The 26,202-nt window shown below is 34.8% G+C and overlaps 1 protein-coding gene across 8 annotated transcripts in view; it reads left to right on the forward strand.

The window, feature by feature from the left end:
* BBX (BBX high mobility group box domain containing) overlaps nt 1–26,202 on the forward strand; it is a 251,937-nt gene that overhangs the window by 176,246 nt on the left and 49,489 nt on the right. For all 8 annotated transcript variants that reach the window (XM_056793423.1, XM_016433425.2, XM_016433424.2 and 5 more), the window contains one exon: nt 25,074–26,082. In XM_056793423.1, the coding sequence (XP_056649401.1) occupies nt 25,074–26,082 (1,009 nt within the window). The remainder of the gene's footprint in view (nt 1–25,073; nt 26,083–26,202) is intronic.

Genomic DNA, 26,202 nt, shown 5'->3' on the forward strand with positions numbered 1-26,202 from the left:
CCTTCTTTTGCTTCATTCTGCATCAGTTTATGTAAGTCTTTCCAGGTTTTTCTGAAATTCTCCTGCTCATCATTTCTTTTAGCACACAAGTATTCTATTACAATCACATATCACAACTTACTCAACCACTCCCCGGTTGATGAGTATCCCCTCACATTCCAATTCTTTGCCACCACTAAAAGAGCTGCTATAAATATTTTTGTACATATAGGGTTTTTTCCCCTTTTTGTCTTTTATTTAATTGGGATATAAACTTAGTAAAAGTATTGTTGGGTCAAAAGGTATGTACTGTTTTATAACCTTTTGACATAGATCCAAATTGTTCTTCAGAATGGTTGTATCAGTTCACATCTCCAGCAGTCTCAGTTGTCCCACATCCTCTCCAACTTTTGTCATTTTCCTTTTCTGTAAAACCTAATAGGTGTAGAATGGCACCTCAGGGGTTTTTTTTGTCTTCTCTGCTTAATAGTGATTTAGAGCATTTTTTACATGACTATAGATTGAGAACTGCCCATTCATATACTTTGACCTTTCATCAATTGAGCAGTGACTTGTATTCTTATGTATTTGGCTCATCTCTCCATGTATTTGAGAAATGAGGTCTTTATTAGAGAGACTTATAATTTTTTTTCATCATTATGATTACTGTTTATTTTTCTCCATTCTATTTCCTCTCATTTATCCTATTCTATCTCCTTTTATCTTGTTCATCCTCAGAAGTATTTAGTTTCTAACCTCTACTACCTTCAAGTTCCCTCTCTTCTATAGTACCACTCCTCTTCCTTCCCTTCTCATTTCTCCTTTCCCTCCTACTTTCCTGTAGGGTAAGATATATTTCTGTATCTAATTGTGTGTATATGTTCTTCCCTCTTTGAGCCAAATCTGGTAAAAGGTACAGTTCAAGTGCTATCTTTCCCTCCTTAGTAAAAGCTCTTTGGGTGCCTCTTTTATTTGAGATAATTTACCCTATCCTTACTCTTCCTTCCCCATTTTTAGATTAAACTTTAAAGTATGTCTGTGTCTGCTTTTATTTTCCTGGAGATCCAGTTGTTAAACATTTACTAGTACATTGCTAGCATAAATCATACGATCAGAACTAGAAGTGGCCTAGGTGTCATCTAGTCCATCTCCCCCATTTTAGAGATGAGGAAATTAAGAGCCATAGAGATTCTGGTCACAAAGCTAGGAAATAAGCTTTCAGACACAGGATTTGCACTTTGATCTCCTCACTCCAGAGTCAGCACTTTTTCTACTGTTTCTCTTAAACTGGTTAGGAGTTAGAGTTGAGGGGTAAGGTTAACATTTACCTGAAATTGTCTCATTGGAAGGGAGAGGTCTTATATAACTTTTCAAATAAGTTTTTGAAATCTTTTAACCACCCTGAAATGTTCTTACAACCTCATCTCCACATAAACCAATTTAGCTCCCAGGGCATCCAACATTTAACTACATACCATTTCATGAGAATTAACATAATAACCTGTTTTAAAATAGATTATATAAACTCTCAGAAATGTCATTATGCAAGAAAAATGACAACCTCTCCCTCTCAAGTCTTATGGAAATGCAGGTAACTATGTTTTCTTTCTTTAGTTTTTAACTAAAAAGCAGACAACCCAATTATTTGGGCATCACAGATGAAAGATACCCTTATTCCTTCAGGATGTTACATATGAAAAAAGAATTGTAAAAATTATCTATAATAAAGAGAAAGATATTTTGTAATCTTATTAACTATATTTTATTATTTTAAGATGCTAGCTTATGCTAGTAAATAGTATTATCTTAGCTTTATTTAGATGTAAGAGAAATACACTTCATGAAAAATGCTGCTAAATATGCCCTACAGACTGGGCCTGTTCTTTAATTGATAACTGTCTGAGTAGAAAGAAAAATTCTTGAAAAAGAGTATTATCAGGAGCTTTGCTTCAAAACCTTTCTGAATAAAAAGGAGGGGAATTTTCCAAATAGACACCCCTTGCTTAGCGATCAGTGAGTTATTATTCACAGACAAAAACCTCTTAATTGTTTGTTACTGGGTCAAGCTTCTACCCTGCCCTATTTTTAATCCAGCTAGCTTCATGGAGATATACAATAAAGGACTTTTCAATCAAGATATGAGAGAATAAGTGAGATGGAGCCAAGTTCCTCAGATACATATCCCCCCATCCCCCCCAAAAAAACCAACAGCAAAAGGAAACAAAATACTCAAGTGATCATGTAACAAATTAAAAAATATACTATCCAAAAATGTTACCAAAAATATTATACAACACTTTGAGTCAACTAGTGTAGCAGAAGTTGTTAAGTGTAAAATTTAGGGTTGAGACTGAATATATTATTTAATAGTCGCCAGGGATTTAAATTCTAAATCCCAATGAAATACTCAAGTCAGAATAGAATTTTATGGTGGTTTATTTACAATAGAAGGAAGAAATTAAGAATGAGGGAGAAAGAGGGAAAGGGATAGAAGATCTGCTCTGACCTGGCCTGAGCCAGGGGGAGTTCAGAGGCCTCAGCCAAGGTGCCTTCCCAGAAGATTAAATCTAGCTTGGCTTCCATCCACGAGGCCTCCTCCAAGATGAGGGGCCTCCTTGGAAGCTGGTGCCTTCAGAAAGCTAGGGAAAGAGGATTTAGCCTTAACACTCACCACATAGTTGAGTAAGGGAAGCAGTCTCAGGCCTCCATGCTCCAGCCTTCCAAGTCAAGAACCACCACAAAAAACCACCAAAGTCCGCAAAAGCAACATCCCTTCTCACAGGAAGTCATACGAAATATAAAGGCAGTTCTTTACATCACTTCCTGTGTCTCACATGTACCAATGATGGCTTAAACTTAGCTTAGGACAGCCCAAGGGGTCAGTCAGTTGTTTCTGATTTGTCACTTGCTTACACACACAGGTCAGAGACCATCCTCCCCTACAGTTAATCCTTAAATGAGGGTGTATACATTCCTGGTTGCTAGACTTCTAAAGACTAAGCAGAATGGAGTAAATCTAAAATTCACAAAGCGGTGCAAACAGAAAAAGAAATCTGGCAGAATATCTTTAGGAACAAAAGAAATTAAGCAAGAATTAACATTGGTAACAAAAAAATTTTAATAAAGATCTTGAAAAAATGTTGTTTTTTAATTAAGGGAAGAACTCAACCTAAAAATTAAAAAGATGCAAAAAATTCAAGTCAATATGTATGTATTAAATGCTTACTATGTTCCAGGGACTATGCCAAAGGATTCAAAGAAAAGCTAAAAAAAGGTGTTCACAATCTAATAGGAAGGCAGTATACATGCAACTATGTGAAAACAAGCTATATTAAGGTTAAATTGGGAATTGCTTCAGAAGAAAAGCACTAAGAATAAAGAGAACCAGGAAAGACTTCTTGTGAAATATGAGACTTTATCTTAGACTTGATGAAAGGCAAGGAAATGAAGAGTCAGAGACGAGGAATGGGAATGTCATTAGGAATATAGGAAGAGCCAGGGGGCCAATCCAGTATCACTAGATCTCAGGTAAGTTAGGAGATATAAAGTAAACATGTAAAAAAAAATCTAGATGTCTGAAATGCTAGGTAGTGGCCAGGTTACAAAAGGCTTCTCCTCTATCTAGGATGGTATTGATTTGTCACAGACATGGCTTTTGAGAGCAAAGACATCTCACCTGAAAGGCAAGTGCATCACACAAAATCCAGGGAAAAAAATGATTTCTGTAAGATGAGATAAATATTGAGAGTGTAATAGAGAATTAGAAATAAGCAATAGAATCATCAAACAACTCACTTGCTCCAGCAGACAACAGTATACTATAGATAAAAATAATTGCTAATTTATGTAGTGTATGACAGATATTGTGGTAAGTGATTTACAATTATTATCTCATCCTTGCAAAAAAACTGAGCGATAAGGTGCTATTATTACTCCCACTTTACAGGTGAAGAAATTGAAGGAAATAGGTTAATTGATTTACCTAAATACAGCTAGTATCTGAAGTTGGATTTGAAATCAGGTCTTTCCTACTCCAGGTTCAGCATCACAGCCAGTATATGACCCAGCCAGCTGTCTTCTAGATAATAGATAGTATACATAAAGAAGAAATAGTAGAGATTCAGAAGATATATGAAATACACAAAGAATTAGGAAACATATAGAATCAATTGATAGATCTGGTATATGGGTCAGGGTGCAACCATCTTTGAAATCTCAGAATTGGGGGAGGGGAGAAAAAAAACAATCACAATATTCTAGGAAATCATTAAAAAAGATTTCAGAAAACTAACAAAAATCAGCTATACTATATAAATAGAAAGAATCCATGGGACCCCAAAGAAGAATCTAAAAGTCTATTTTTATGCACATTAAATACCAACATTTTAATGACAAGGAAAAAATATTTCAAACCTCCACACTTGCCTATGTATGAAATTATTTATGAAAGAACATTACTCAGGCTCTTATGGAATAGATGGGAAAATCAGAATACTTCTAGAGACAAAAGATATACATTTAGAAAGCAATTTTGGATTTGGAGTTGGAAGTTATCTTAATGATCATCTCATCCAATTCCTTTATTTTGAGAAATTCCTTGTAGGTAAAATGAGAAAGTTGAAAGAGTTGACCTCCAAGCTCCCTTTCTGGCACTAAATCTATGATTTTATGATCCTCTGGCTTCCAGTCTAACACTCATTTCCCTGTGTACCACATTGCCTCTTTTGAAGAGTTTGCAAAAAGACATATGTGCTTCAAGGAAGTCATCCAGGAAGAACGAGCATGGCTTTTCAGCTGAGAAGAAAAGGGCTTAAAACAATGAATAGTTCTCAAATCAAGACAAACCAGGTGCTGTAGTAATGGCTTACCTACATACATGACAACTGAATATCTACAGTGTGCATTTTCTCCTGTAAGAGTTAAAATTGGGGGGAAACTGAGGCAAGCAGAAATTAATTTCTCTCTGCAAGGAGTATTATATTTTTATGAGGTTTATTAAAGGTTAAGGACTAAAGAAAATACAGAATAAGAAAGCACATGTCCAGGCCCAGAGAGGCCTAGACAACCTCACCTACATCATGAAAGAGACGTGTCTGCTGGGAAGCGGAAGTAAGAAAGAGACCCAGTAGCCTTTACAGCCAGGTTAAATAGAAAATTTTGACCTCTTCCAGGTGGAAATCTCAGTGAGATTAGAGGGCATTCTGGGAGCTACCAAGGACTCCTGGGAAATGGAGTCCCAGGTTCAAGTCTCCATTTTTACACTATATTTCCATCTATAATTTCTACATGTATGTATTTAGAAATTATAGATGGAAATTATATAAATATTATACACATATATATAATTTCAACCTTAAAATGGCCCTCTATAGATCCTTCTTCTATTTTCATTTTAAAGATAGGGAAACTGAAGATTAAAGAGATTTTTTTAAAGTAGTTTGCCCAAAGTCATGCAATTAATAATTAATTCTCTGAAGCAACAGTTGACTCCAGGTCCATGGTTCTATATTACTCTGCAATACTAAATGTTTCAGAAAGGTTTTTCAGAGAAAAGGAAGTGGAGGACAGGAATGGAGTAATAAAAAGGAAGGATGGCATCATATAGAATCTTAGAGATAGAGGTGATCGATATTCTAGCCTTCTCACCTTGCAAATAAAGAAAGTGAATCCCAGAGGTTAAGTGACTTGTAGGTCACACAGGTAGCAAGTGGCAGAATTAGAATTCAAGTCCAGCCATCTGAGTTCAAAACCAGCTCTCCTTCTATGAAGGAAGACAGATAACCTCAAAGTGAAACTCCTTTCTTTGATGAAGGGGAAATCAAAATTAAATAGTTAATCACATATGATAGGAGAAAGTTAATGAAAGTGATTACATAAATTTGAAATAAAAAAGTAAATTTCCTCCCAGGTAAATGACTGAAGGAAAAATACAAATGTGCAAATTAAATTCACTATTTGCAAAGTTAAATGTCAATAGACTAAGGCCTTCAATGAAAAATAGAAGAACAACATATATTTGTCTTGACAATGTAGAGAATAAACTATTTTTAAAAATAGAAGTCATTAGAGGCAAAATTCATGTGTTGGAAACATAAGCTCTAAAAGGAATATAGGCTATTGGAAAATATTTGTAGTAAAAATATTGGATAGGGGCCTCATCCAGAACCAAACATGCATAGGCATCTATGTGTATGTGTATATGTATACACACACACACATACACACAGCCGACTGGGAGGCAGAGTGTATAGTGCCAAACCTGGAGTCAGGAAGATCTGAGTTCAAATCCAGGCACAGACACTTACTAGCTGTATGATCCTATGCAACTCATTTAACCTTGTTTGCCTCAGTTTCCTCATCTGTAAAATGAACCACTCCAGTGTCTTTGCCAAGAAAACCCCAAATGGAGTCACAAAGAGTGGGACATGACTAATCAGCAACAACAACAATTATATGCATGTGGGTGCATCTGTGTGTGGGTATGTGTGTATATATCTAAAATATATATATGGATGTCTTAGATATATTTCTATACACATTATATATACAAAGATATACATATATGTACATATGTATTTGGGCATATCTGTATATCTGTATGTATCTAAAACAAAGCTCTTCTCCTTAGTAGAGCAGTGGTTAAATCAAATTAACAGATAATTTTTGGAGGGGGGGGGAGCTGAAACCTGAAGAAATCTTTAAATTTCTTAATAGAGAATTACAAGTCAAGATAGCCCTCAACTGCCACTTTATGAATGAATGAAAGAAGAAAGATATGAAAGGAGAATCATCTATTAGACTTTTACTGTGTCCCAACTTTGCTAAGTGCTGGTGATAAAAATAGAAAAGTCCAAACTAAAATATCAGAAATAGGGAAAAATGGAAAAAATTCTTATCTGTGGTCCTGTACACTGTTAATGGACTCTCAACTCATATAGATATTTTCAGAATACCCTGGCAATATATAGTGAGACACAAATCCTGTCATTTCTTTTGTTCCATTATTTGGTCTTATTAAAAAAAAATTATGAAAAGTTTAGAAAACATTCATTTCCACAAAAATATTAAAAGGTATAAGTAATTTATCTGTAATAGCAAAGGATACCTACAAGTCTTATCAACTGGAAAATGGATGAATAAATTATGATATATTAATTTTGCATACTTTCATGTTATATATTTTTAAAAGGCAAATAAATATTTATGTGAAGAAATATAAAAAGGAATAATAATAATATCAGCATTTATATACTTTAAATTTACTAAGTACATTATATATAGTATCTTATTTGATCCTCATAACAACCTTATGTGTTATGGTAGTGATGACAAACCTTTTAGAGACCAAGTGCCCAAACTGCAACCCTCATGCCACATGTGACCTCCCGCCCCCACCTCATCCCAGTCAGGGAAGGGAGGAAATGCTCTCATTGGCTGCTGGGCATAAGGGCAGGTGATGTGAGAAATGTCTTCAGGAGTACATGAAGAAGGGGAAGGAAATAGCCCCCTCTGGCACGTCTGCCATAGGTTTGCCGACACAGTTTTAGGGGTTATTACAATCTCCTTTTCATAAATAAGTAAACTGGCTAAGAGAGAGTAAGAGATTTGCCCAGAGCCACACAGCCATTAAATGTCTAAGGCAAGATTTCAACCCAGATCTTTCTTAATCCCAATTCTAGTATTCTATCTTCTGTCTCTTAGAGTTGCTTCATAACCTAATCAAAATGCTGGAGAAAAGATTAGAAGAACCAGAACTATGTGCATATTGACTATTCTAGTATATGAAAAAAAGTAAATGAACCTGCAATGAATTTAGAACAGGAGAATGAGCAAACACATCTCTATTCTCTTTGTGTTTAATTTTCTATTAAATACATAGGGATATATGTAAACTTTACTTCTTAGTTGGCAAGTTTATTTGATTATTTTTCTTTGTTGGTGGTTATTAAAGTCCTTAAAAAATTTAATGTTACTAAAGAAATAACAAAGAGGAGGAATGCTCTGTGGCAACATACCACACTTTGGAAATATGTACCTGTGTGTTAACCCTCACTGAGTGGTTTTGAATTCTTTGGTACTACCCCTATCTAATACACATGATTAATTATTTTCCCTTATCATTGCATTCAGTATTTTAAAGCTGCCCACATAAAAGGAATGAATTGGCCCTCTTAACATTTGTGGAAGGGAACTAAATTTGAAACTGTCTTAAATACAGAGATTAAAGGATGGTTCAGCACAAGTTTATTACAGTCATTTAAATGAGGTCCGAGTAAACATAAACTCTGAGTCTCAGGTGTAGATGTAATAACGCTTTCCAGGGAAATAGGAAATATAAACCATTTGTCATTCGGTGCATGAACTCGTGCCTTAAGCACATTCTTTTCCCACACTGATTTCATATCTCATTTACTGAATCATTTTGGCGGGAGGAGCTTCTTATACAATATACGTTCTGGACTCCATATGTTGACAGAGTGACTTTTGTTTTCCCTTTGGAAGGAGGGAGGGGTTTCTTTTTCTCCCTTTCCATCACATTCAGGCCCTTCCAGTTGAACAAAGCCCTGTGAAGTATCCATGTTGTTTCAGTTGGCAGAGGTAAAATTAAAATTCTGGTGATTAATTACCACTGCTGCAATTGGGAGGAGTAGCTCCATGTGGTGATTGCCAGCCTAAGAGGCAGAAGATAACACAGTCCTAATTAGCATTGTTGTTTAAAGAAGTGTTAGATTAACCCTTTCCTGGCAGGAATCCATATATATATATATATATATATATTTAGGCAGTCACCTTCCAAGTTGATTTTCCAGTCCTGTTCCAAAGCAGTTGGAGCGTATGATGCCAAATTGTAGGGTTAGAATCTTTGAATACAGCCCTGGGAAACGGGACTGGCACAGGTCATGCTAATGAATCGGCATATCGGATTTTAAAGAAGGTTATGACTCACTTTGATAATAAAATAATCTGTAATTTACACAAGAATGCATTGCTTCAAGGCCTTAACTAACAGTCGGCTTTCTACCAGATGTAGTTTGACTAGATTGATGGCATATGTTCATCCATAATTTTTCACATTGTGGTTTTATTCACTTGATTTTTATCTGAAGCAGTAACAGTATGTCTTTCACATTATTTATGTACTTTATGTAGTATGCATACTTATTCCCATGATTCCCATCAAATTATTGTGGAGAGCATCTTTTCCCCCTAAAAATGAAACTTGGCTATAATGAGGTACTTCCTAATGGCAACAGAATGTTGGATTTGGAGTCATTCTTGAAAGCAACAATGCAGCAGTCTCTTAACATCTGTGAGCCTCGGCTTCTCCAGTTGAAAAGTGAAACTATTTAGATCCGTAGTATATACTTTGTAGGCTTGTTGTAAGGATCAAATGGGTTCTTGTACATGAAAGGCATTATAAGCCTTAATTCCATTCATTCCAGCAAGACGGCCAATTAGATAGAGATAGGTAAATTGATAGAGTATTTATTAAGTGCTTACTATGTTCTTCCTTGATTTCAAGTTTTTTAAAACTATGATTTCAGATATGAGGGGTTTTATCAGGACATTATTACGAAGAAAGGTTTTAGCAATGAAGGAAGATCATTTACCATTCCCAGCAGAAAAAGGCAAGTTCCTACTAAGGGTTATGGCGGTGGGAAAGTTTGCCTCAGTTTCCTCACCCATATAAAGAACTGGGGTAGGAAATGGCAAACCACTCCAGTATCTTTGCCAAGAAAACTCTAAATGGCGTCACAAAGAGTTGGACACGACCGAATAACAAATGTATATCTGATATGGCTGATGAAATTATGTATGATCTTCCCAAAAGACATGCATTATTACTAACCATCAGATCTACTCACAGACACTCCATATTTCTAAAACGACAGTGTGGTGTAGCCAAAAGGATTTATATTTGGATTCACTCTTGTTTGTAAGAATGGCCAGGTCTTTTAACATCGCTAAATCTCAGTTTCCCCAGATGAAAAATGAAATAAATTACAGTTATAGCACATTTTTCGCAGCTTTGTTGCAAGGATCTAATCTATTTTAAATGTATATTAATTCTTGAATCATTAGATTAAGTACAACTAGTTAAATAATTAGACATTCAAACAAACCAACAGATAGAGGTAGTTCAGTTTTTTTCTGACTCTTTGTGACCCTGTTTGGGGTTTTCTAGGCAAAAATACTGGAGTGGTTTGCCATTTCCTTCCCCAGTTCATTTTACAGATGAGGAAACTGAGGCAAACAGGGTTATGTGACTTACATAGGATCACATAGCTAATATGTCTGAGGTCAGATTTTGACTCATAAAGATGAGTCTTCTTGACTCTAGACTGGCATTCTACTAACTGTGCTACCTAACTGCCAGATGGACAGATTGCATTTATTGTTTGACTATGTATATGCCAGTCACTGTGCTAAATTCTAGTAGCAGTAAATAAAAGCAAACAAGATAATCCTTGCCCTTTAGGAACTCATTCTAATGTATTAGTAAATTAAGAAATATAAATAACAAGAAAGCCTGAAAAATTGGAGAGGTACAGATAATGTATATTTTCATTGTTTCACGCTGAAGGTCATACATTTGGAAGAGAATAGAGGATATGAAAAGTGAGCTGCTGACTGCATGGATGGTATTAAAGGATTTGGTTTTCTTGACTGTGGCTTAACAATGCCAGAATGATGGACTCTTGGCAAGGGATAGAGTGTATCTCACAAAAGTCAGGAAGGACATCTGATAGGACACTTAACAAAAAAGGGCTTTAACCTGAAATATGAGAGGGAGGAAGAAGGTCTAGATAGAAGAAAAAAATAAGAATGGGGCATAACCAGCATGCCAAAGGAAAAATCATTAGGAAAAATCTAAAGAGTTTAAAATCCGGAATAATACCTGTGATCTTAGGTATGTATGAATCAATAGATATTCTGGGGCATCAGTAAAATGAACTTAAAAGTCTCAACACAAGGAGACATGTTGCTCTCATAAGTATTTGAGAAAAATTTTGCTAATAAATTTTAATCTCTCATAAGTATTTGGAAAAATTTTGCTAATAAATTTTAATCTCTCAGTAGAATGAATGGAAAATACTTTTTTTGAGGCACCATTTTTTACAATATAACATAATATATGTAGCAATAATTCAATACATATAATTTGTTGTAAATATGAAATCAATTATAATAAATAAGCTTATCCAAGAGAAATTAATTCTCATCTTTATTATATTCAGAAATCTGTCTCATTCTTTTTTCCCCCCTCTTCCCATTCCTCTCTCAAGAAGAGAGGTATATACTTATATAACCATATAACACATATGCCACTATTTGTCATCTTGCAAAATAAGACACATATCATTTACATTTTAGAAAAAATTATGGAGAAAATAAAGTGAAGAATGGGGTATTTTGATCTGCATTCAAACTCTGTTCTTTTAATGATAATGGTAGTTATCCTTTTTCGTCATGAGTCTTGTAGTTATCCTGAATCCTTGCCTTGTTGATAAGTTGTCTTTCACAGTTGATCATCATACATTATTGTTATTACTTTGGATAATTCTAATTCTGACCATTTCACTTTTCATCACTTGATAGAAGTTTTTCCTGTTTTTGTTGTTGTTGTTGTTGTTGTGATCATCTTATTTGTCATTTCTAGCTATTTTTTAAACACTTATGTTCTAGGCACTATAGAAAAAGAGGACAATTCTTTGCTCTCCAGTATTAAGAAGTGGGGGAGTGAGTCTAAGTATCCTAATAAAATAGAAATTTTGGTTTCTCTCTAGCTGGGCTGGAGATTGAGAGACTGGTATGTTTTGTGTAGAATATGAGGCTCCTTGCTTGGCAACAGCTCCATTGGGTCCCTCCAGGCATACCCATATAGGCTTTGTCACCGTTTAGGGAAGGGTGACCCTTTGGGTACCAACTTAAATGCAGTTGAGCATAGTAACAACACCCAACAGTAAGCCATTCCTACTCCCTTCCTATACCACATCTCAGTGACTTACCATATGATCTCAGGAAGGATATACAATATGCAAAAGAAATAGATCTATTATAGAAGTGGAGTAGACTATTGTATCTTATGGAGATGTGTAGCTATATAGCCATCTATGATCTTGATAGGGCAGCTTAATGAAGAGTTTTTGTTTAGGAATAAAAGGAGAGGGGGATAGAACTTCTGCCATTGAGAATGTACTAATGACTTCTTAGGCACATTAAGTATATGGATGATCCTCTTCTAATTCATAAACCTGACACAGGAGTAATAGGTCATGGTGATGGGATATGGATGGGAGGATTTCAGTTTTCTAAACTTCTACTGAAAGCACCATTCTGCTAAAAATCAAAACTCTTGTTAAGTTCTTGACCTGTGTGGCTGACAATCTTATTTTTTAGAAGAAAGGAGGCACCATCTGGAAAACTACTACTCTATATAATTCTGGTCAACAAGAGGACATATTTGGGGTTGGGGTAGGAAATGACAATAATTTTGAGATCTATATTATTATGTAGAACTTTTAAGTTTTGCTTAGTGCTTTATTAGTATTCTCACTTTTTTCTTAGAGCGTTATTAGTATTCTTATTTTATTTCAACAACTCTTAGAGGCAGGGGTTGTTATCTCCATTTTAGAGCTGAGAAAACACACAGACACGTAAGTGATGGTTAATATGTGTCTAAAGTTAGATTTGAACTCGGGTCTTCTTGACTCCAGATCCAAAACTTTATTCTCTCAACAAGTGGTTATATTAATTGACCACAAGGGAGTTTTAATTTACTCAAAAGTATGACTTGGGTATTATAAATGTAAGTAAAGTTAATAGATGTATAATGTCCAGAATGGATAGTCAAAGTACTCTAAGCCGATTAAGCCCTATTTGGATGCTACTTTTTAATAGGAGTACTAACTAACAAAGAAAACATTCATAAAAGGGCAATCAGGTGGGGAGGGGAGAGGTCTAGAAATCATAGCATAGGAAGAATTATTTGAAGAATTGAAAGAATTGGCTTGATGGGAAAAATATTCAGGAATGACATAAGATGTTTTTCAAGTATTTGGAGTTTTTTATGGAAGGAATGCAGGATAGCTCGGCGGTGCAATGAATAGAGTACTAGTCTTGGAGTCAGGATTTTTTTTTTCTCTGCCAAGAAATCACCAAAAGGGTTCATGAACGCAGGACTGACAAACAACTGAACAAGACAAGATGGAAGGAATGTATTGTTTCTTGTTGCTCCAGAGAATAGAACCTAAAGACTAATGGGCTGAAGGTACAGGGAGGTAGATTTCAGAGTGATAAAAAGAAAGCATTTTCTGCCAAACAGAGCTGTCCAACAGTAGAATGATTATTTCAAAGAATATCAAGGTTCCTTTCAAGTAGAACCTTGAAGACTGTCAGGGGTACTGTAGAAGATATTCCCACAGTAGGAGAGACAGTTAGTTCTGACTGATCTCTGAAACTTCTTATAACTCTTAACATTTTACGATTCTTGGAACTTTATTAATAGTGATTTTTCTTTTGATTGGTGGGTGCTATTTTTTTTTATTTCCTCCAAATATTTCACCAGATTTTTCAGTTGTGCTTACAGTAGCATCATTCTGTCATTCAGTATTAAACATTATCCAGTGGTGAGAAGCCTTTTAGTGTTCAGGGCCCAAAATGATTATATTAAACCACATCTGGTGTTTTGTCCAATTACCCACACTGGCAACATTATACTATTTCCCAGAATAAATCCCCAATGTGACTGTCTACATTTATTTCACTTTATTCACAGCCTAAGCTACAATTCAAGAGTGATGAAAATAATAATTTTGAATTATTCGAAAAGAGTCTAAAGTTTACAAAGTGCTATTGGACTTGCTCAGATGCACCTGAATGGATGCAAGCTGTCATTGCCTTACTGTTAAAATCAACATTTCATGAATACTGGCTCTACAATGAAGAGCTTTCTATAACTGTGTATTGAAAGGCTATCCCAAAAATGATAGTCAAATACCAGAAAGTTTCCTTTAGCATCTATTTCTGGACCTTTTCACTGGTAATTTATGTACAACATACCATTTTTATATACAAAACACACACAGAGATATATGTTTATATATAGATATGTGTGTGTATGTTTTGCATATATTTATGTATTCTTTAACCCTCTTTACAAAAGTTAAAAATAAAAAAAATTCAGCTGGTACAATACACATTTATTCAAACACTTTATACAAGGTACTATACTTAATGTTAGGGAATACAAATTAGGAATAAGAAATAGACTCTGGCCTTAAGCATCTTCTCATATAATATTGGGTCAAAGAACGTATATGAAATAACTTTGACATAAGTGAGTTTATCATTCAAGTTGCATAATTCAGTCACATTCATAAGCTTAAGAGGTGGAAGGAAACCTAAAGAATATGTGTCCCACCCCTTCATTTTATTTTTTAATTAAATTAAATTACTTTTTACTTAAAACTTTAATTTACATACTATCTTTATTTTTTCCTTTACATTTTAAAAAAGTATTTTTCTGTGTTTACATTATTCATGTTCTCTCTCCTCTTTTACCTCCCCCCTCCTGGAGCTAAAAAGAAATTCCACTGGGTTATACTTGTATTATCACTCAAAACTTACTTCCATATTCATTTTTGTAATAAAGTAATCTTTTAAAACCAAAATCCCAAATCCTGTACCCTTATGAAAAAGTGATAAATCATACATTTTTCTTCTACATTTCTATCCCCATAGTTCTTTCTCTTGATGTGGATAGCTTTTTTTCTTATAAGTCTCTTGGGATTGTCCTGGATCATTGCATTGCTGTTAGTAGCAAAGTCTGGGGTATTTGATCCTCCTATGATGATTTGGTTACTGTGTACAATGTTCTCTTGGTTCAGCTCATTTCACTCCACATTAGTTCATGGAAGTCTTTCCAGTTTACATAGAAATCAAGCAGTTCATCATTCTATATAGCACAATAGTATTCCATCACATCATATACCACAGTTTTTTCAGCCATTCCCCAATCAAGGGACACATCCTCATTTTCTAATTTTTTGCCACCATAAAAAGTATGATTATAAATTTTTAAAAATTTCTTTGGGGTACAAACCTAATAGTGGTATTGGTAGATCAAAAGTTATGCAGTCTTTTAAAGCCCTTTGGACATAATTCCAAATTCCTTTCGAGAATGATTGGATCAATTCCCAACTTCACCAGCAATACATTAGTGTCCCAATTTTGCCACATGCCCTCCAACATTTATTATTTTCCTTTACTATCTTTTGGTCAATCTGTTAGGTTGTGAGGTGGTACCTCATAGTTGTTTTTATTGATTTGCATTTCTCTAATCAGGAGGGATTTAGAACACTTTTTCATGTAATTATTGATAGTTTTGATTTCTTCATCTAAAAACTGCTTATTCATATCCTTTGACCATTTGTCAATTGGGGAATGGCTTAATTTCTTGTACATTTGACTTAGTTCCTTAAATATCTAAGAAATTAGACTTTTGTCAGAGAATTTTGTTATAAATTTTTTTCCCTCGGGTGCTCCCCTTCTAATTTTGGTTGCATTTGGTTTTGTTTGTACAAAACCTTTTTAATTTAATTTAATCAAAATTATTCATTTCTTAAATTCTTCTCTTTCCCACAGATCTGGCAGGTATATTATTCTATGTTCTCCTACTTTACTTATTTCCCTCTTCATATTTAAGTCTTTTGCCCATTTTATCTTGGAATAGGATGTGAGATATTGATCTAAACCTAATTTTTCCCATACTGTTTTCCAATTTTCCCAGCAGTTTTTGTCAAGTAATGGGTTGTCCCAAAAGCTAGGATGTTTGAGTTTATCGAACACTATCTTGCTGAGGTCATTTACCCCAAGTCTATTCTATTGATCCACCTTTCTATCTCTTAGCAAGTATCATATTGTTTTGATGATCACTGCTTTATAGTACAATTTAAGATCTGGTACTGTTAAGCCACCATCCTTCATGTTTTTTTCTTTTTTCATTAGTTCCTTTGATATACTTGATCTTTTGTTCTTCCAGATGAACTTCGTTGTAATTTTTTCTCTTTCTATTGTACAGTTAAAAGAGTGATTGGCATAAACTGTGACCGCGAAAATATGGTTTCAAATCAAAAATATAGTGGTCACCATGGGAAAATTCCCAAATATTAAATATACCCAATTCAGCTGGGTTTTATGGAGATTTTAATTAATACAAATAAAGGAATTAAGAAAAAGGAGAGAGAGAGAGAAATACAATATGAATGGCCTAGGCCATGTTGGCCTAGGCCTAAGCCTTAAGAGAGACCAGTCAGTCTTTAATCCACTCACTACAAGATCTTTCCAAGTAAAACTCTAGTGTTCAGAGAGACCCCCAGTTTAGCTTCTGAGCTGAACTAAGTTCAGCCACTGAGAGAGAGAAACCAGCAGCCTCCTCTGACTCCTGACCTCCAATTCAGCTTTCGCAAGCTGAACTTTTTTCAAAGGCCTTTCTGACCTCCTTTTAAAGAGAATTTTCTCCTATGTCACCTCCCCTCAGTTTTCACATCTACCAATCACATTAGAAATTTTCACAGGACTGACCATTCTTAATTCACACCTGAGTAGACTAAACTTTCGAGTAATTCACACCTGAGAAGACTAAAACCTCACACCTCTTGCTAAGCTTGCTTGAACTTTTAGTAATTAATTTGACCTTCATAGGTACTTAGCACCTTTTTGTATTAGATCTAAAAATAGACCCAGCTTAAGGGTTTTAGCTTTACTTTAAGTATGGGTTAAGTACTTTTCATTGTTCAGTAAGGATTTCACAACTTTATCTTCCCCTAAAGTATGCTTAAGTATGGGTGGAGTAATGTTAGAATTCTCACATTCCCGATCAATTACCTTCATCGTTTAAAATGGGGAATGGTCTTAACCAAATGTTCTAAGGTAGAGTCTGAGAATTTTTAACATTCACAAGTCTGAGAAATTTTAAGATTCACACTATAAAAAAAATTTGTTTGGTAGTTTGATAGGTACATCATTGAATACATAAATTATTTTGGTAGGATTGTCATATTTGTCATAATAGCTCATCCTGCCCATGAGCAATTAATGTTTTGCCAATTGTTTAGATCTAGCTTTATTTGTGTGGAGAATGTTTTGTAATTGTGTTCATATAATTCCTGAGTTTTCTTTGGCAAACCGATCCCAAATATTTCATATTATCTAAAAAGAATTTTAAATGGAGTTTCTCTTTCTAACTCTTATTGCTGGGTTTTGTTCAAAATGTATAGAAATGCTGATGATTCATGTGGGTTTATTTTGTACCCTGCAACTTTGCTAATGTTATTAATTATTTCCACTAGCTTTTTAGTTGATTTTCTAGGATTCTCAAAGTATACCATTATATAATTTGCAAAGAGTGATAGTTTAGTTTTCTCATTGCCTACTTTAATCCCTTCAATTTCTTTTTCTTCTCTAATTGCTACTGCTAGCATTTCTAGTACAATATTAACTAATAGTGGCAATAATGGGCATCCTTGCTTCATACTGATCTTATTAGGAAGGCTTCTAAGTTTTTCCCATTGCAGATGATACTTGCATATTGTTTTAAATAAATACTGCTTCTTTTGAGGAAAGTTCCTTTTATTTCTATATTTTATAGTGTTTTCAATAGAAATGTGTGTTATATGTTGTCAGAGGCTTTTTTTTGCATTTATTGAGATAATCATGTGATTTCTTTTAGTTTGGTTGTTTATATAGTCAATTATGCAGATGGTTTTCTTGATATTAAACCAACCTTGCATTCCTGATATAAATCCTACCTGATCATAGTGAATAATCTCTGTGATAACTTGCTGTAGTATCTCTTTGCTAGTATTTTATTTAAGATTTTTGCATCTATATTCACTAAGGAGATCAGTCCATAATTTTCTTTTTCTGTTTTTGGTCTTCCTGATTTGGAAATCAGTACCATATTTGTGTCATAAAAAGAATTTGTTAAGACTCCTTTGCTTATTTTGTCAAATAGTTTATAGGGTATTGGGATTAATTGTTCTTTAAATGTTTGAAAGAATTGACTTGTGAATCCATCTGGCCCTGGGGATTTTTTCTTAGGGAGTTCCTTGATGGCTTGTTCAGTTTCTTTTTCTGAGATGGGATTATTTTAAATATTCTATTTTCTCTTTTGTTAATCCAGGCAATGAATATTTTTGTAAATACTCATCTATTTCATCTAGATTGTCATATTTATTGTCATATAATAGGGCAAAATAGCTCCTAATAAATGCCTTAATTTCCTCTTCATTAGAGGTGAAATTACCCCTTTCATTTTTGATACTGTTAATTTGATTTGCTTCTTTCTTTTTTTAATTAGATTAGCCAATACTTTATCAATTTTTTAAATTGTTTTCAAAGAACCAGCTCCTACTCTTATTTATTAGTCCAATAGTTCTTTTACTTACGATTTTATTAATTTTTCCTTTGACTTTTAGGATATACAATTTAATTTTTATCTGGGGTTTAAATTTTTTTTCTAGTTTTTTAAGTTGCATGCCCAATTCATCAATCTCCTTCCTCTATATTTTGTTGATATAGGCACCATACCTCTTTGGCTATATCCCATAGATTTTGATATGTTGTCTCCTCATTGTCATTGTCTTCAATGAAGTCATAATTGTTTCTTTGATTTGTCCTTTGACTTGCCAGTTTTGATGAATTAGATGATTTAGTTTCCAATTAATTTTAAGATTGCCACTTTTTTATTTCCTTCTTTAATCCTGACCTTTCTCCTTATCCTTCCTTCCCCTCCAGTGTTTTGATTTTCATCAATCTCTCCACTTCCCCTCCCTTATATTACTCCCCTTACCACCACCTCCCTTCTCCTTCCCCTCTTGATTGTCCCACCTCCTGACTTCTCCCTCACTTTTACTACTCCTCTCCCCACCACCCTGTTTCTTTTTCCCTTTCTACTTCTTTATAGGGTAAGATAAAATTTGATACCCCAATGAATCTGTTCTTCTCTCTCTGAGCCAAATAATCCAATGAGAATAAAATTTAAGTATTACCTGATACCAACTTCTTCCTCCCTTCCATTGTATTGATCTTCTCCCACACACATACACCCCTCCTGTGATTCTTTATATGATATATTTTACTTCTCTTTTCCCATTTCTCTTAGTATTATCCTCTTTTTCACCCCTGTTTTATTTTTTTGACATATCATCCTAAACAGCCTACTTAGTATGTATACTTCTTCTAACTATGGTGATAATGATAATGATTTTTAAGAGTTATAGATAATTGTCTTTCAGTACAGGAATACAAGCCATTTTACCTCATTGAAGCCCTTAATTATTTTTCTTATTTTATTTATCTTTTTATACTTCTCTTAAATTTGGTATTTGAGCTTCAAATTTTCTGTTTAAGTCTGGGCTTCTGGTCTTTTCTTCAGGAATGCTTCTATTTTATTAAATGTCCATACTTACCCCTGAAAGAATATAGTAAGTTTTACTGAGTAGTTGATTCTTGATTGTATATCCAATTCCCTTGCCTTCCAGAATATCAAATTCCAAGCATTCTGGTCCTTCAATGTGGAGGCTGCTAGGTATTATGTTATCCTGACTTTCCAGATATTCATGATATCTGAATTGTTTCTTTCTCGCTGTTTGGAGTATTTTCTCCTTGCCTTGGGAACTCTTAAACTTGGCCATAACATTCCTTGTGGTTACCATTTGGGGATTTAACACAGGAGGTAAACTGTGGATTCTAATTGCTCAGTTCTAATTTTTAAAGTTTGAATTTCTTCCATGACATTTTGCTCCTCCTTTTCATTTTTTCCATTCTTCTTTTTCAAGTCATTCTTTTCATCCTTTAACTTTCTTGCCTCATTTTCCACTTGGTCAAATCTGGCTTTTTAGACACTCTTTTCTTGTCTTAATTCATGTGCCCTGTTTTCAGATGACCTATTTTACTTTTTAAGCTGTTGTTTTCCCTTTCCCATTATTCTTCAACCCATCTTAGTTGATTTTTAAATTCTTTTTTCAGCTCTTCTAGTACCTGAGTTCAATACCCTGGGTTTTTTGAGGTTTTGCTTGGAGTTTCTTGAAACTCCATAGAAGCTTTCAATTGTTATTTCCTTCTTTTTCTTCTATTGTTTACTCATATTTTTCCCTCCTCTGTGGATTATAAACACATTCCTCTCTTTGTTTACTAGACCTGGGTGTTTGAGCTGCTCTGCCATGGAGGGAATCTTCAGTCTTCTCTCTCCTCTGCTAGTACTGGACTAGACCAGATGAGCTGACCTACTGAGCTAATCTGCCATGAGGCCAAATCTTCAGCATAGTCAGCCACAGCAGAGACTGAGGGTACCCAACCAGATTACCCCCCCCCCCCACCGCCAAGTTCCTCCCTGCCAGCTGCTGTCAGAGCCTTGTACCTCGCATGGTAGATCTAAGGTGTTCTGTCGTGGTTACAGCCTTCACCCCCGAATCCCATAGCCTGAGTCTAATCTCAGGTCTCAGCATAGTAGGTTGGGGAAGGGAATTTAACTAGACCAGTCTTATTTATGGTCTTTCCCTTACACCATGGAAATCAACTCTCTCTGCATAACTTTCAAGTTGTGTTTAGCAGGAAAGTCCCTTGGGTAAGTTTTGTTGTTGGGTTTGGATTTCCATCTTTTTTTTAAATGCTTTTAAAAGATTATTATGAGGATAGTAAGAAAGATTTCAACATTTGCTGCTCCTAAGTTTCCATCTTGGCTCTGGCCCCTCAAAATTGTTTATTATTAATAAAAAATGTTTAAGAAAATGTTTTTCTTTTCCTTCTTCCAGTAGAAAACAAGCAAACTTTTATAACAACTATGTGTAGTCAAGAAAAACAAATTGCCATATTGACAGAAAATATATATATAAAAAATATATCTCATTCTTCATCCTGAGTCTATCATATCTTTGTCAGGAGGTATTGGCGAGTTTAATCACCAGTCCTTTCAAATTGTGGTTGGTCTTTGTATAGATCAGAGTTCTTAATTCTTTCAAATTAACCCCTTTATATCAAAGATTAGGAAACTCAGACCATATGTGGTTCAGTGATTTACCCACATTCCCATAGCTATTAAGTAGGTAACAGTTTGATTTCTTATCCTCTTGTTCTAAAACTGAGTGCTATTGAGGCAGCTAGGTTTCACAGTGGATAGAGCACCAGGCCTGTAGATATGAGATATCTTGGGTTCCAGACACATCACTTATCTTTGCCTTTCTGTCTTAGAGTTATCATTAAGAAAGAAGATAAAGGTATAAAACAAAAACAAAAGACCATTGCTGTCTCTTCCCACTGATACCACCTTAGGACAGGAACTTTTTACCATTCACTTAATTTATTACAATAATATTTACAACAGATCTTCTTGCCTCTTCTTTCCAAATTATCATCATCCATATCACTTCTAGATTCATCTTCCTTATTTATAGAATTAATCATATCATATAAATATTCAGTGTTCTACAGTGGTTACTTATTGGATCCTGAATAAATTTCAAACTCCTTTGCCTAGCATTTAAGAGTCATAATAATCTGGCTTTATGTCTCTCTAACCTTAATTATTATTATTACATTATAATATATTATTATACACAGCATATATAGTACTTTTAGGTTTTGCAAAGTGCCTTACGTGTGCTTTCTAATTTGTTCCTTACAACAACTTTGAGAAGTGGGTGCTATTATTATTCCTATTTTATTACTGAACAATCTGAGGCAGTCAGAGATGAATAGGCTTAACCAGGATCATAAGTGACCTAGCTACAACCTAGGTGGCCAATTTTTAATTTGTTCCCCTCTATTTACTATGTACAACTAAACCAGACTACTTGTAAATGTCCACGTGTCTTATGGATTTTCCTGACTCTTGTCTTTGGTCACACTTACTTATCTTTTAAAGCCCAATTGAAATACTACCTAATGTAGGAAACCATCTTTGAGCCTCTCTTTTCAGTAAAAACCCCTTTCTTTTCCCAAGAATCTCAAAGTATGGAAGATGATATGATGCAAACATGTGAAAATGGAAGAGGAAAGGGTGGTAACATGGCACAATCTGACTGGAACATTAAAGACATGAACAGGAATGATGTGAGATGAGCCTGGAAAATCAGGGTAGAACCAAATTGGAAGGACTTTTTTGATGCCAAGATAATGAATTTATGTTTTATTAGATAGGCAGTGGGAAACCACTGAATGTTTTCCATTATGAAGACTTCTTAGCCACTGTAAAATCATAGACTTTAGAAGGAAAGAAAGAAACATTTATAAAGTTTTTATTTATTTATTAAGGGACTACATTTGTTCAGGCATAGTGCTAAGTGCTCTACAAATTTTTCATAGAAGTAGGTACTATTCTTAACCCCATTTTACTGATAGAAGTTAAATGATTTGCTCAGTGTCTCATAACAAATAAATGTCTAAATCTTGATTGGAACTCAGGTCTTCTTTATTTTTGGCCCAGAGGTCTATTTATTGCAACTCGTAATTGTCTCTAGAGAACATCCTTTTCTCAGTCTGCCCTCCATATAGTTGCCAAGATTAAGGAAGAGTAAATAAATGTGACATAAAATTCAAAAGTATCAAATTTTTAAAAGGGAATTTTTTTTTTGTTTTGCCAAAATAGCATCCCTAGAGTACAATTCTGACCACACAACAAAAACCTTCCTTCACAAACATAAGTGGACTCATTTTTTCTAGGATGAAATGCATTTTCATTTCATTTAGGGGGCCTTTATTCAGGCCCCCTAAAATCTGGTATCTAATTTACTTTTCTGACCATATTTTATATTATTCACCTTCATATACTACAACATACTATTGGACAGTTAGCTGTGCTCTAAATTTAGCATTCCATGCCATTCTCATTTTATACTTTTTTGTTCGGTTTGTCCCATATTCTTGTAAAAAGTAAGGTTTTTTAATCCTTGTCTTTTGGAACCCTTATCTTCCTCAAAAACTTAGAACCTCCTTAGTGAATCCTTGTTTTCATTTCTTCTATCACTGTTTTCCCAATTTATTTTGAAACCAGTAGCAGAGATAATATTAGAACCTAAATTTTTCCATTTCTCCACACTGCCTCCAAGTTTGAGAATAGATGAGTAGGAAAGAGAAAGGAGTGTGGAAAGCCAGTTAATAAAGTTATCAAAATAATCCAAACAAGTAGTGGCAAGGTTCTGAAGTGGATTGTTTTGGAGTAGGAATAGAGTAGGAGAGTTGATGAGACAGAGAAAAGGCAAGTTAAAAAAAGGAGTTGGTTTAGTGTGAGAATCAAAAGAGCCAATTAGAATCTGCCACATTGTCACTGCCTCAGTGTATATTCAGGGTCTTTGAACTGACTGGGGTGTCCACTGCTTTGTTTATTATACCTGTTTTGCTAATAAACTGCATTGCTCAGATTGTTTATTCAGTTTATTGGCGAGCCATCCAGAGATTAGTTATCCCTATTAAAAAGATTAGGCAGAGGAAAGATTAAAAAATATTTCTAGGTTTTGAGCTTTTGTGACTGGAATGATGTTGGTACCATCAAAATTATTTGAGAAGCTGTGAGAAGTGACTGTTATAGGGGGATGATAATGATTTCAGATGTGGACATGTGAATTTGAGAGGCAGTAGGATAACCAGGAATTAAAATTCCATACATGGTTGGAAATACATGACTGAGGTAGTATAGTAGAATACAGTGAGAAACTGGGGGTAGAAATGTACATGTAGGAATTATCCACATGGAGATGATCATTAAAAGCATGGAAGTGGATAAGAAGATAAAGAGAAAATTTAAAGACACAGGTAAAAGAACCCACGTTTGAAGAAGAGAAGAAAGATGAGGAATTACCAAAAGAAAAGTCATTGCAGTGCAGGCTTTTAGGGCTATGCTTTATAAAGATTAATGAAGATAAGGACTGGGGGTCAAGGATGGAGCTATCATTGAATTTGACAATAAGAAGGTCATTTATGACCTTAAAAAGAAAAGTTTCAAGGAATTGATGAGTAATGCATTAACAGTGGGGACAGGGACGCAGTAAATTTATGTATTTATTTATATAACCCTTATCTTCTGTCTTAGGATCAGTGTATTGCTTCTAAGGCAGAAGAACGATAAGGGCTAAGCATTGGGAATTAAGTGGCTTGCCCAAAGTCACATAGCTAGAGGGAGGGAGACAAACAGATATTGAGAAAAAGAGGAGAGAGAGAGAGAGAGAGAGAGAGAGAGAGAGAGAGAGAGAGAGAGAGAGAGAGAGAGAGAGAGAGAGAGAGAGAGAGAGAGAGTTAAAATATGTTTTACAAATCTGAGAATTTCATTCTCATTTTAAATAGATTTACTGACAATTCATGCATTTCATCCTTGTTGTCATTGTGACTAGCCCACTTAATGAATTTCAGAGTCTACTTTAGGTTCCCTCTATACAAACCTCTATACAAATTTTAGTAATGCCAAAAGTTCCTTTACTATGTTGTCCTCTAATTGGCATTTTCAGTTCAGTTAGTTAGAATGTGTAAAGTTGCTATTTTTTTTCAGTAGGAGATAATGCCTATAAGTTTCTAAGGTTTCTGGGTGCTGGAAAGAAGAATAGAATATTTTCCCTTAAGTTGCATTCATTTCAGCTCTGTGTGTCTCAGTAGACTATCACAGGGCTGTAATTTTGCAAAGAACATTTAGTACATCTTTTAAACTACTTACATCAATAATAATAACTGTTATAATGGCTTTCTTCATTGAACCAAAAACACTTTACAGATAATACTCCAAAGATTACAGGGAAATGGTAGATATTATCATTATTATCATTCTACCAATAAAGAAGGAAAGGAGAGCATGGCAAATGAAATAATTGGTTGAAGCTGACTACTAAAACTTATATGTGCCTAGTGAATGCATATTTCATGGTGCCCATGAACTACTATTAATGAAAGTCACTAAAATATTTTGGGGAGAAGTAGGCTAACTTGCCCAAACATGGGTTTATGGATAATTTTTATAAGGGACTTATTCTTACAGATATACAAGTAATTTTAATAAATGAATAATAAAACATTGTAATTTTTTTGTGATTTAAAAATTTTTTTAGATGTGCCTGGCATCAGAAGGAGTAAAAGTAGAAGACTCAAAGGTAATGAAAGCAAAAGAATCAGAAGGGAGAAACATGGAAGAATCTGAGAAGGGAAAAGTGGAAAGGGAAATAAAAGTAGAGAAATCAGAGGAAGACAAGTTGCAGAAGAAGATAGAATTGGAAAAGCCAACTGAAGAAATAGTCAGAGACAGCCTGAGTGTCAAAAACATTGAGGAGATTAAGGTGGACCAAATGAAGGAGGGAAAGAAGGAAGATGCTGAAGAGATGCAAAAGGAAGAGTTGAGGGAAGATAAAAAGTGTAGCCACTTTATTGATCCTTCTTCCTCCAACAGTAGTAAGCCAGTCACAAGTGATGGTCCCAGCAGAAAAGATCCCATATGTCATTCTCATGAAGCTGTGATCATTGAGGACACCTCAGGGTTAAGCAAACCAGAGAAGTTAAAAAAGAAAAAGAAGAAGAACAAAATGGACCGACATGGGAATGAAAAGTCTACTCCCAAGAAAACCTGCAAAAAGAGGCAATCCTCGGAGTCTGATATTGAGAGTGTTATATATACTATTGAGGCAGTTGCAAAGGGAGACTGGGGCATTGAGAAATTTGGTGAAACCCCTCGCAAAAAAGTTCGTACATCCTCAAATGTGAAAGGAAGCATTCTGGACACAAAGTCACCAAAGAAAAAAGTGAAGTCAAAAGAGAAGAAGATGTCAAAGGAGAAACTGTCAAACACCACCAAAGAGTCCAAGCCTCTGGATTTCCTTAGTATTACTGCCAACAAAGAAGTTACTGAAGAGGTACCAGAGTGTGTAAAAGCAGAACCATTGACTCCGACGGAGGAGGTTCTACCACAGAGCTTGCCAGGACAGGTCAAAACAGAGGAGAGTGACTGTAATAGAAAGATAGAAATCTGTGGCTCCAGGAAATCTGAGAGGTCTTGCAAAGGTGCTCTTTATAAAACTCTGGTGTCAGAGGGCATGCTTACATCCCTGCGAGCTAATGTGGACAGAGGTAGGTGACTATTGCTGTGCTGAAATGGGGAATGAAAAAAGAGCATCAGAGTGTTTCTTTAAACCTAATGGAAGAAACAGCAGCCAGTTTTCACTTGGCCAGCAGTGGTACAGTCATTTC

The sequence above is a fragment of the Monodelphis domestica genome, chromosome 4, assembly GCF_027887165.1.
Source record: "Monodelphis domestica isolate mMonDom1 chromosome 4, mMonDom1.pri, whole genome shotgun sequence".
NCBI lineage: Eukaryota > Metazoa > Chordata > Mammalia > Didelphimorphia > Didelphidae > Monodelphis > Monodelphis domestica.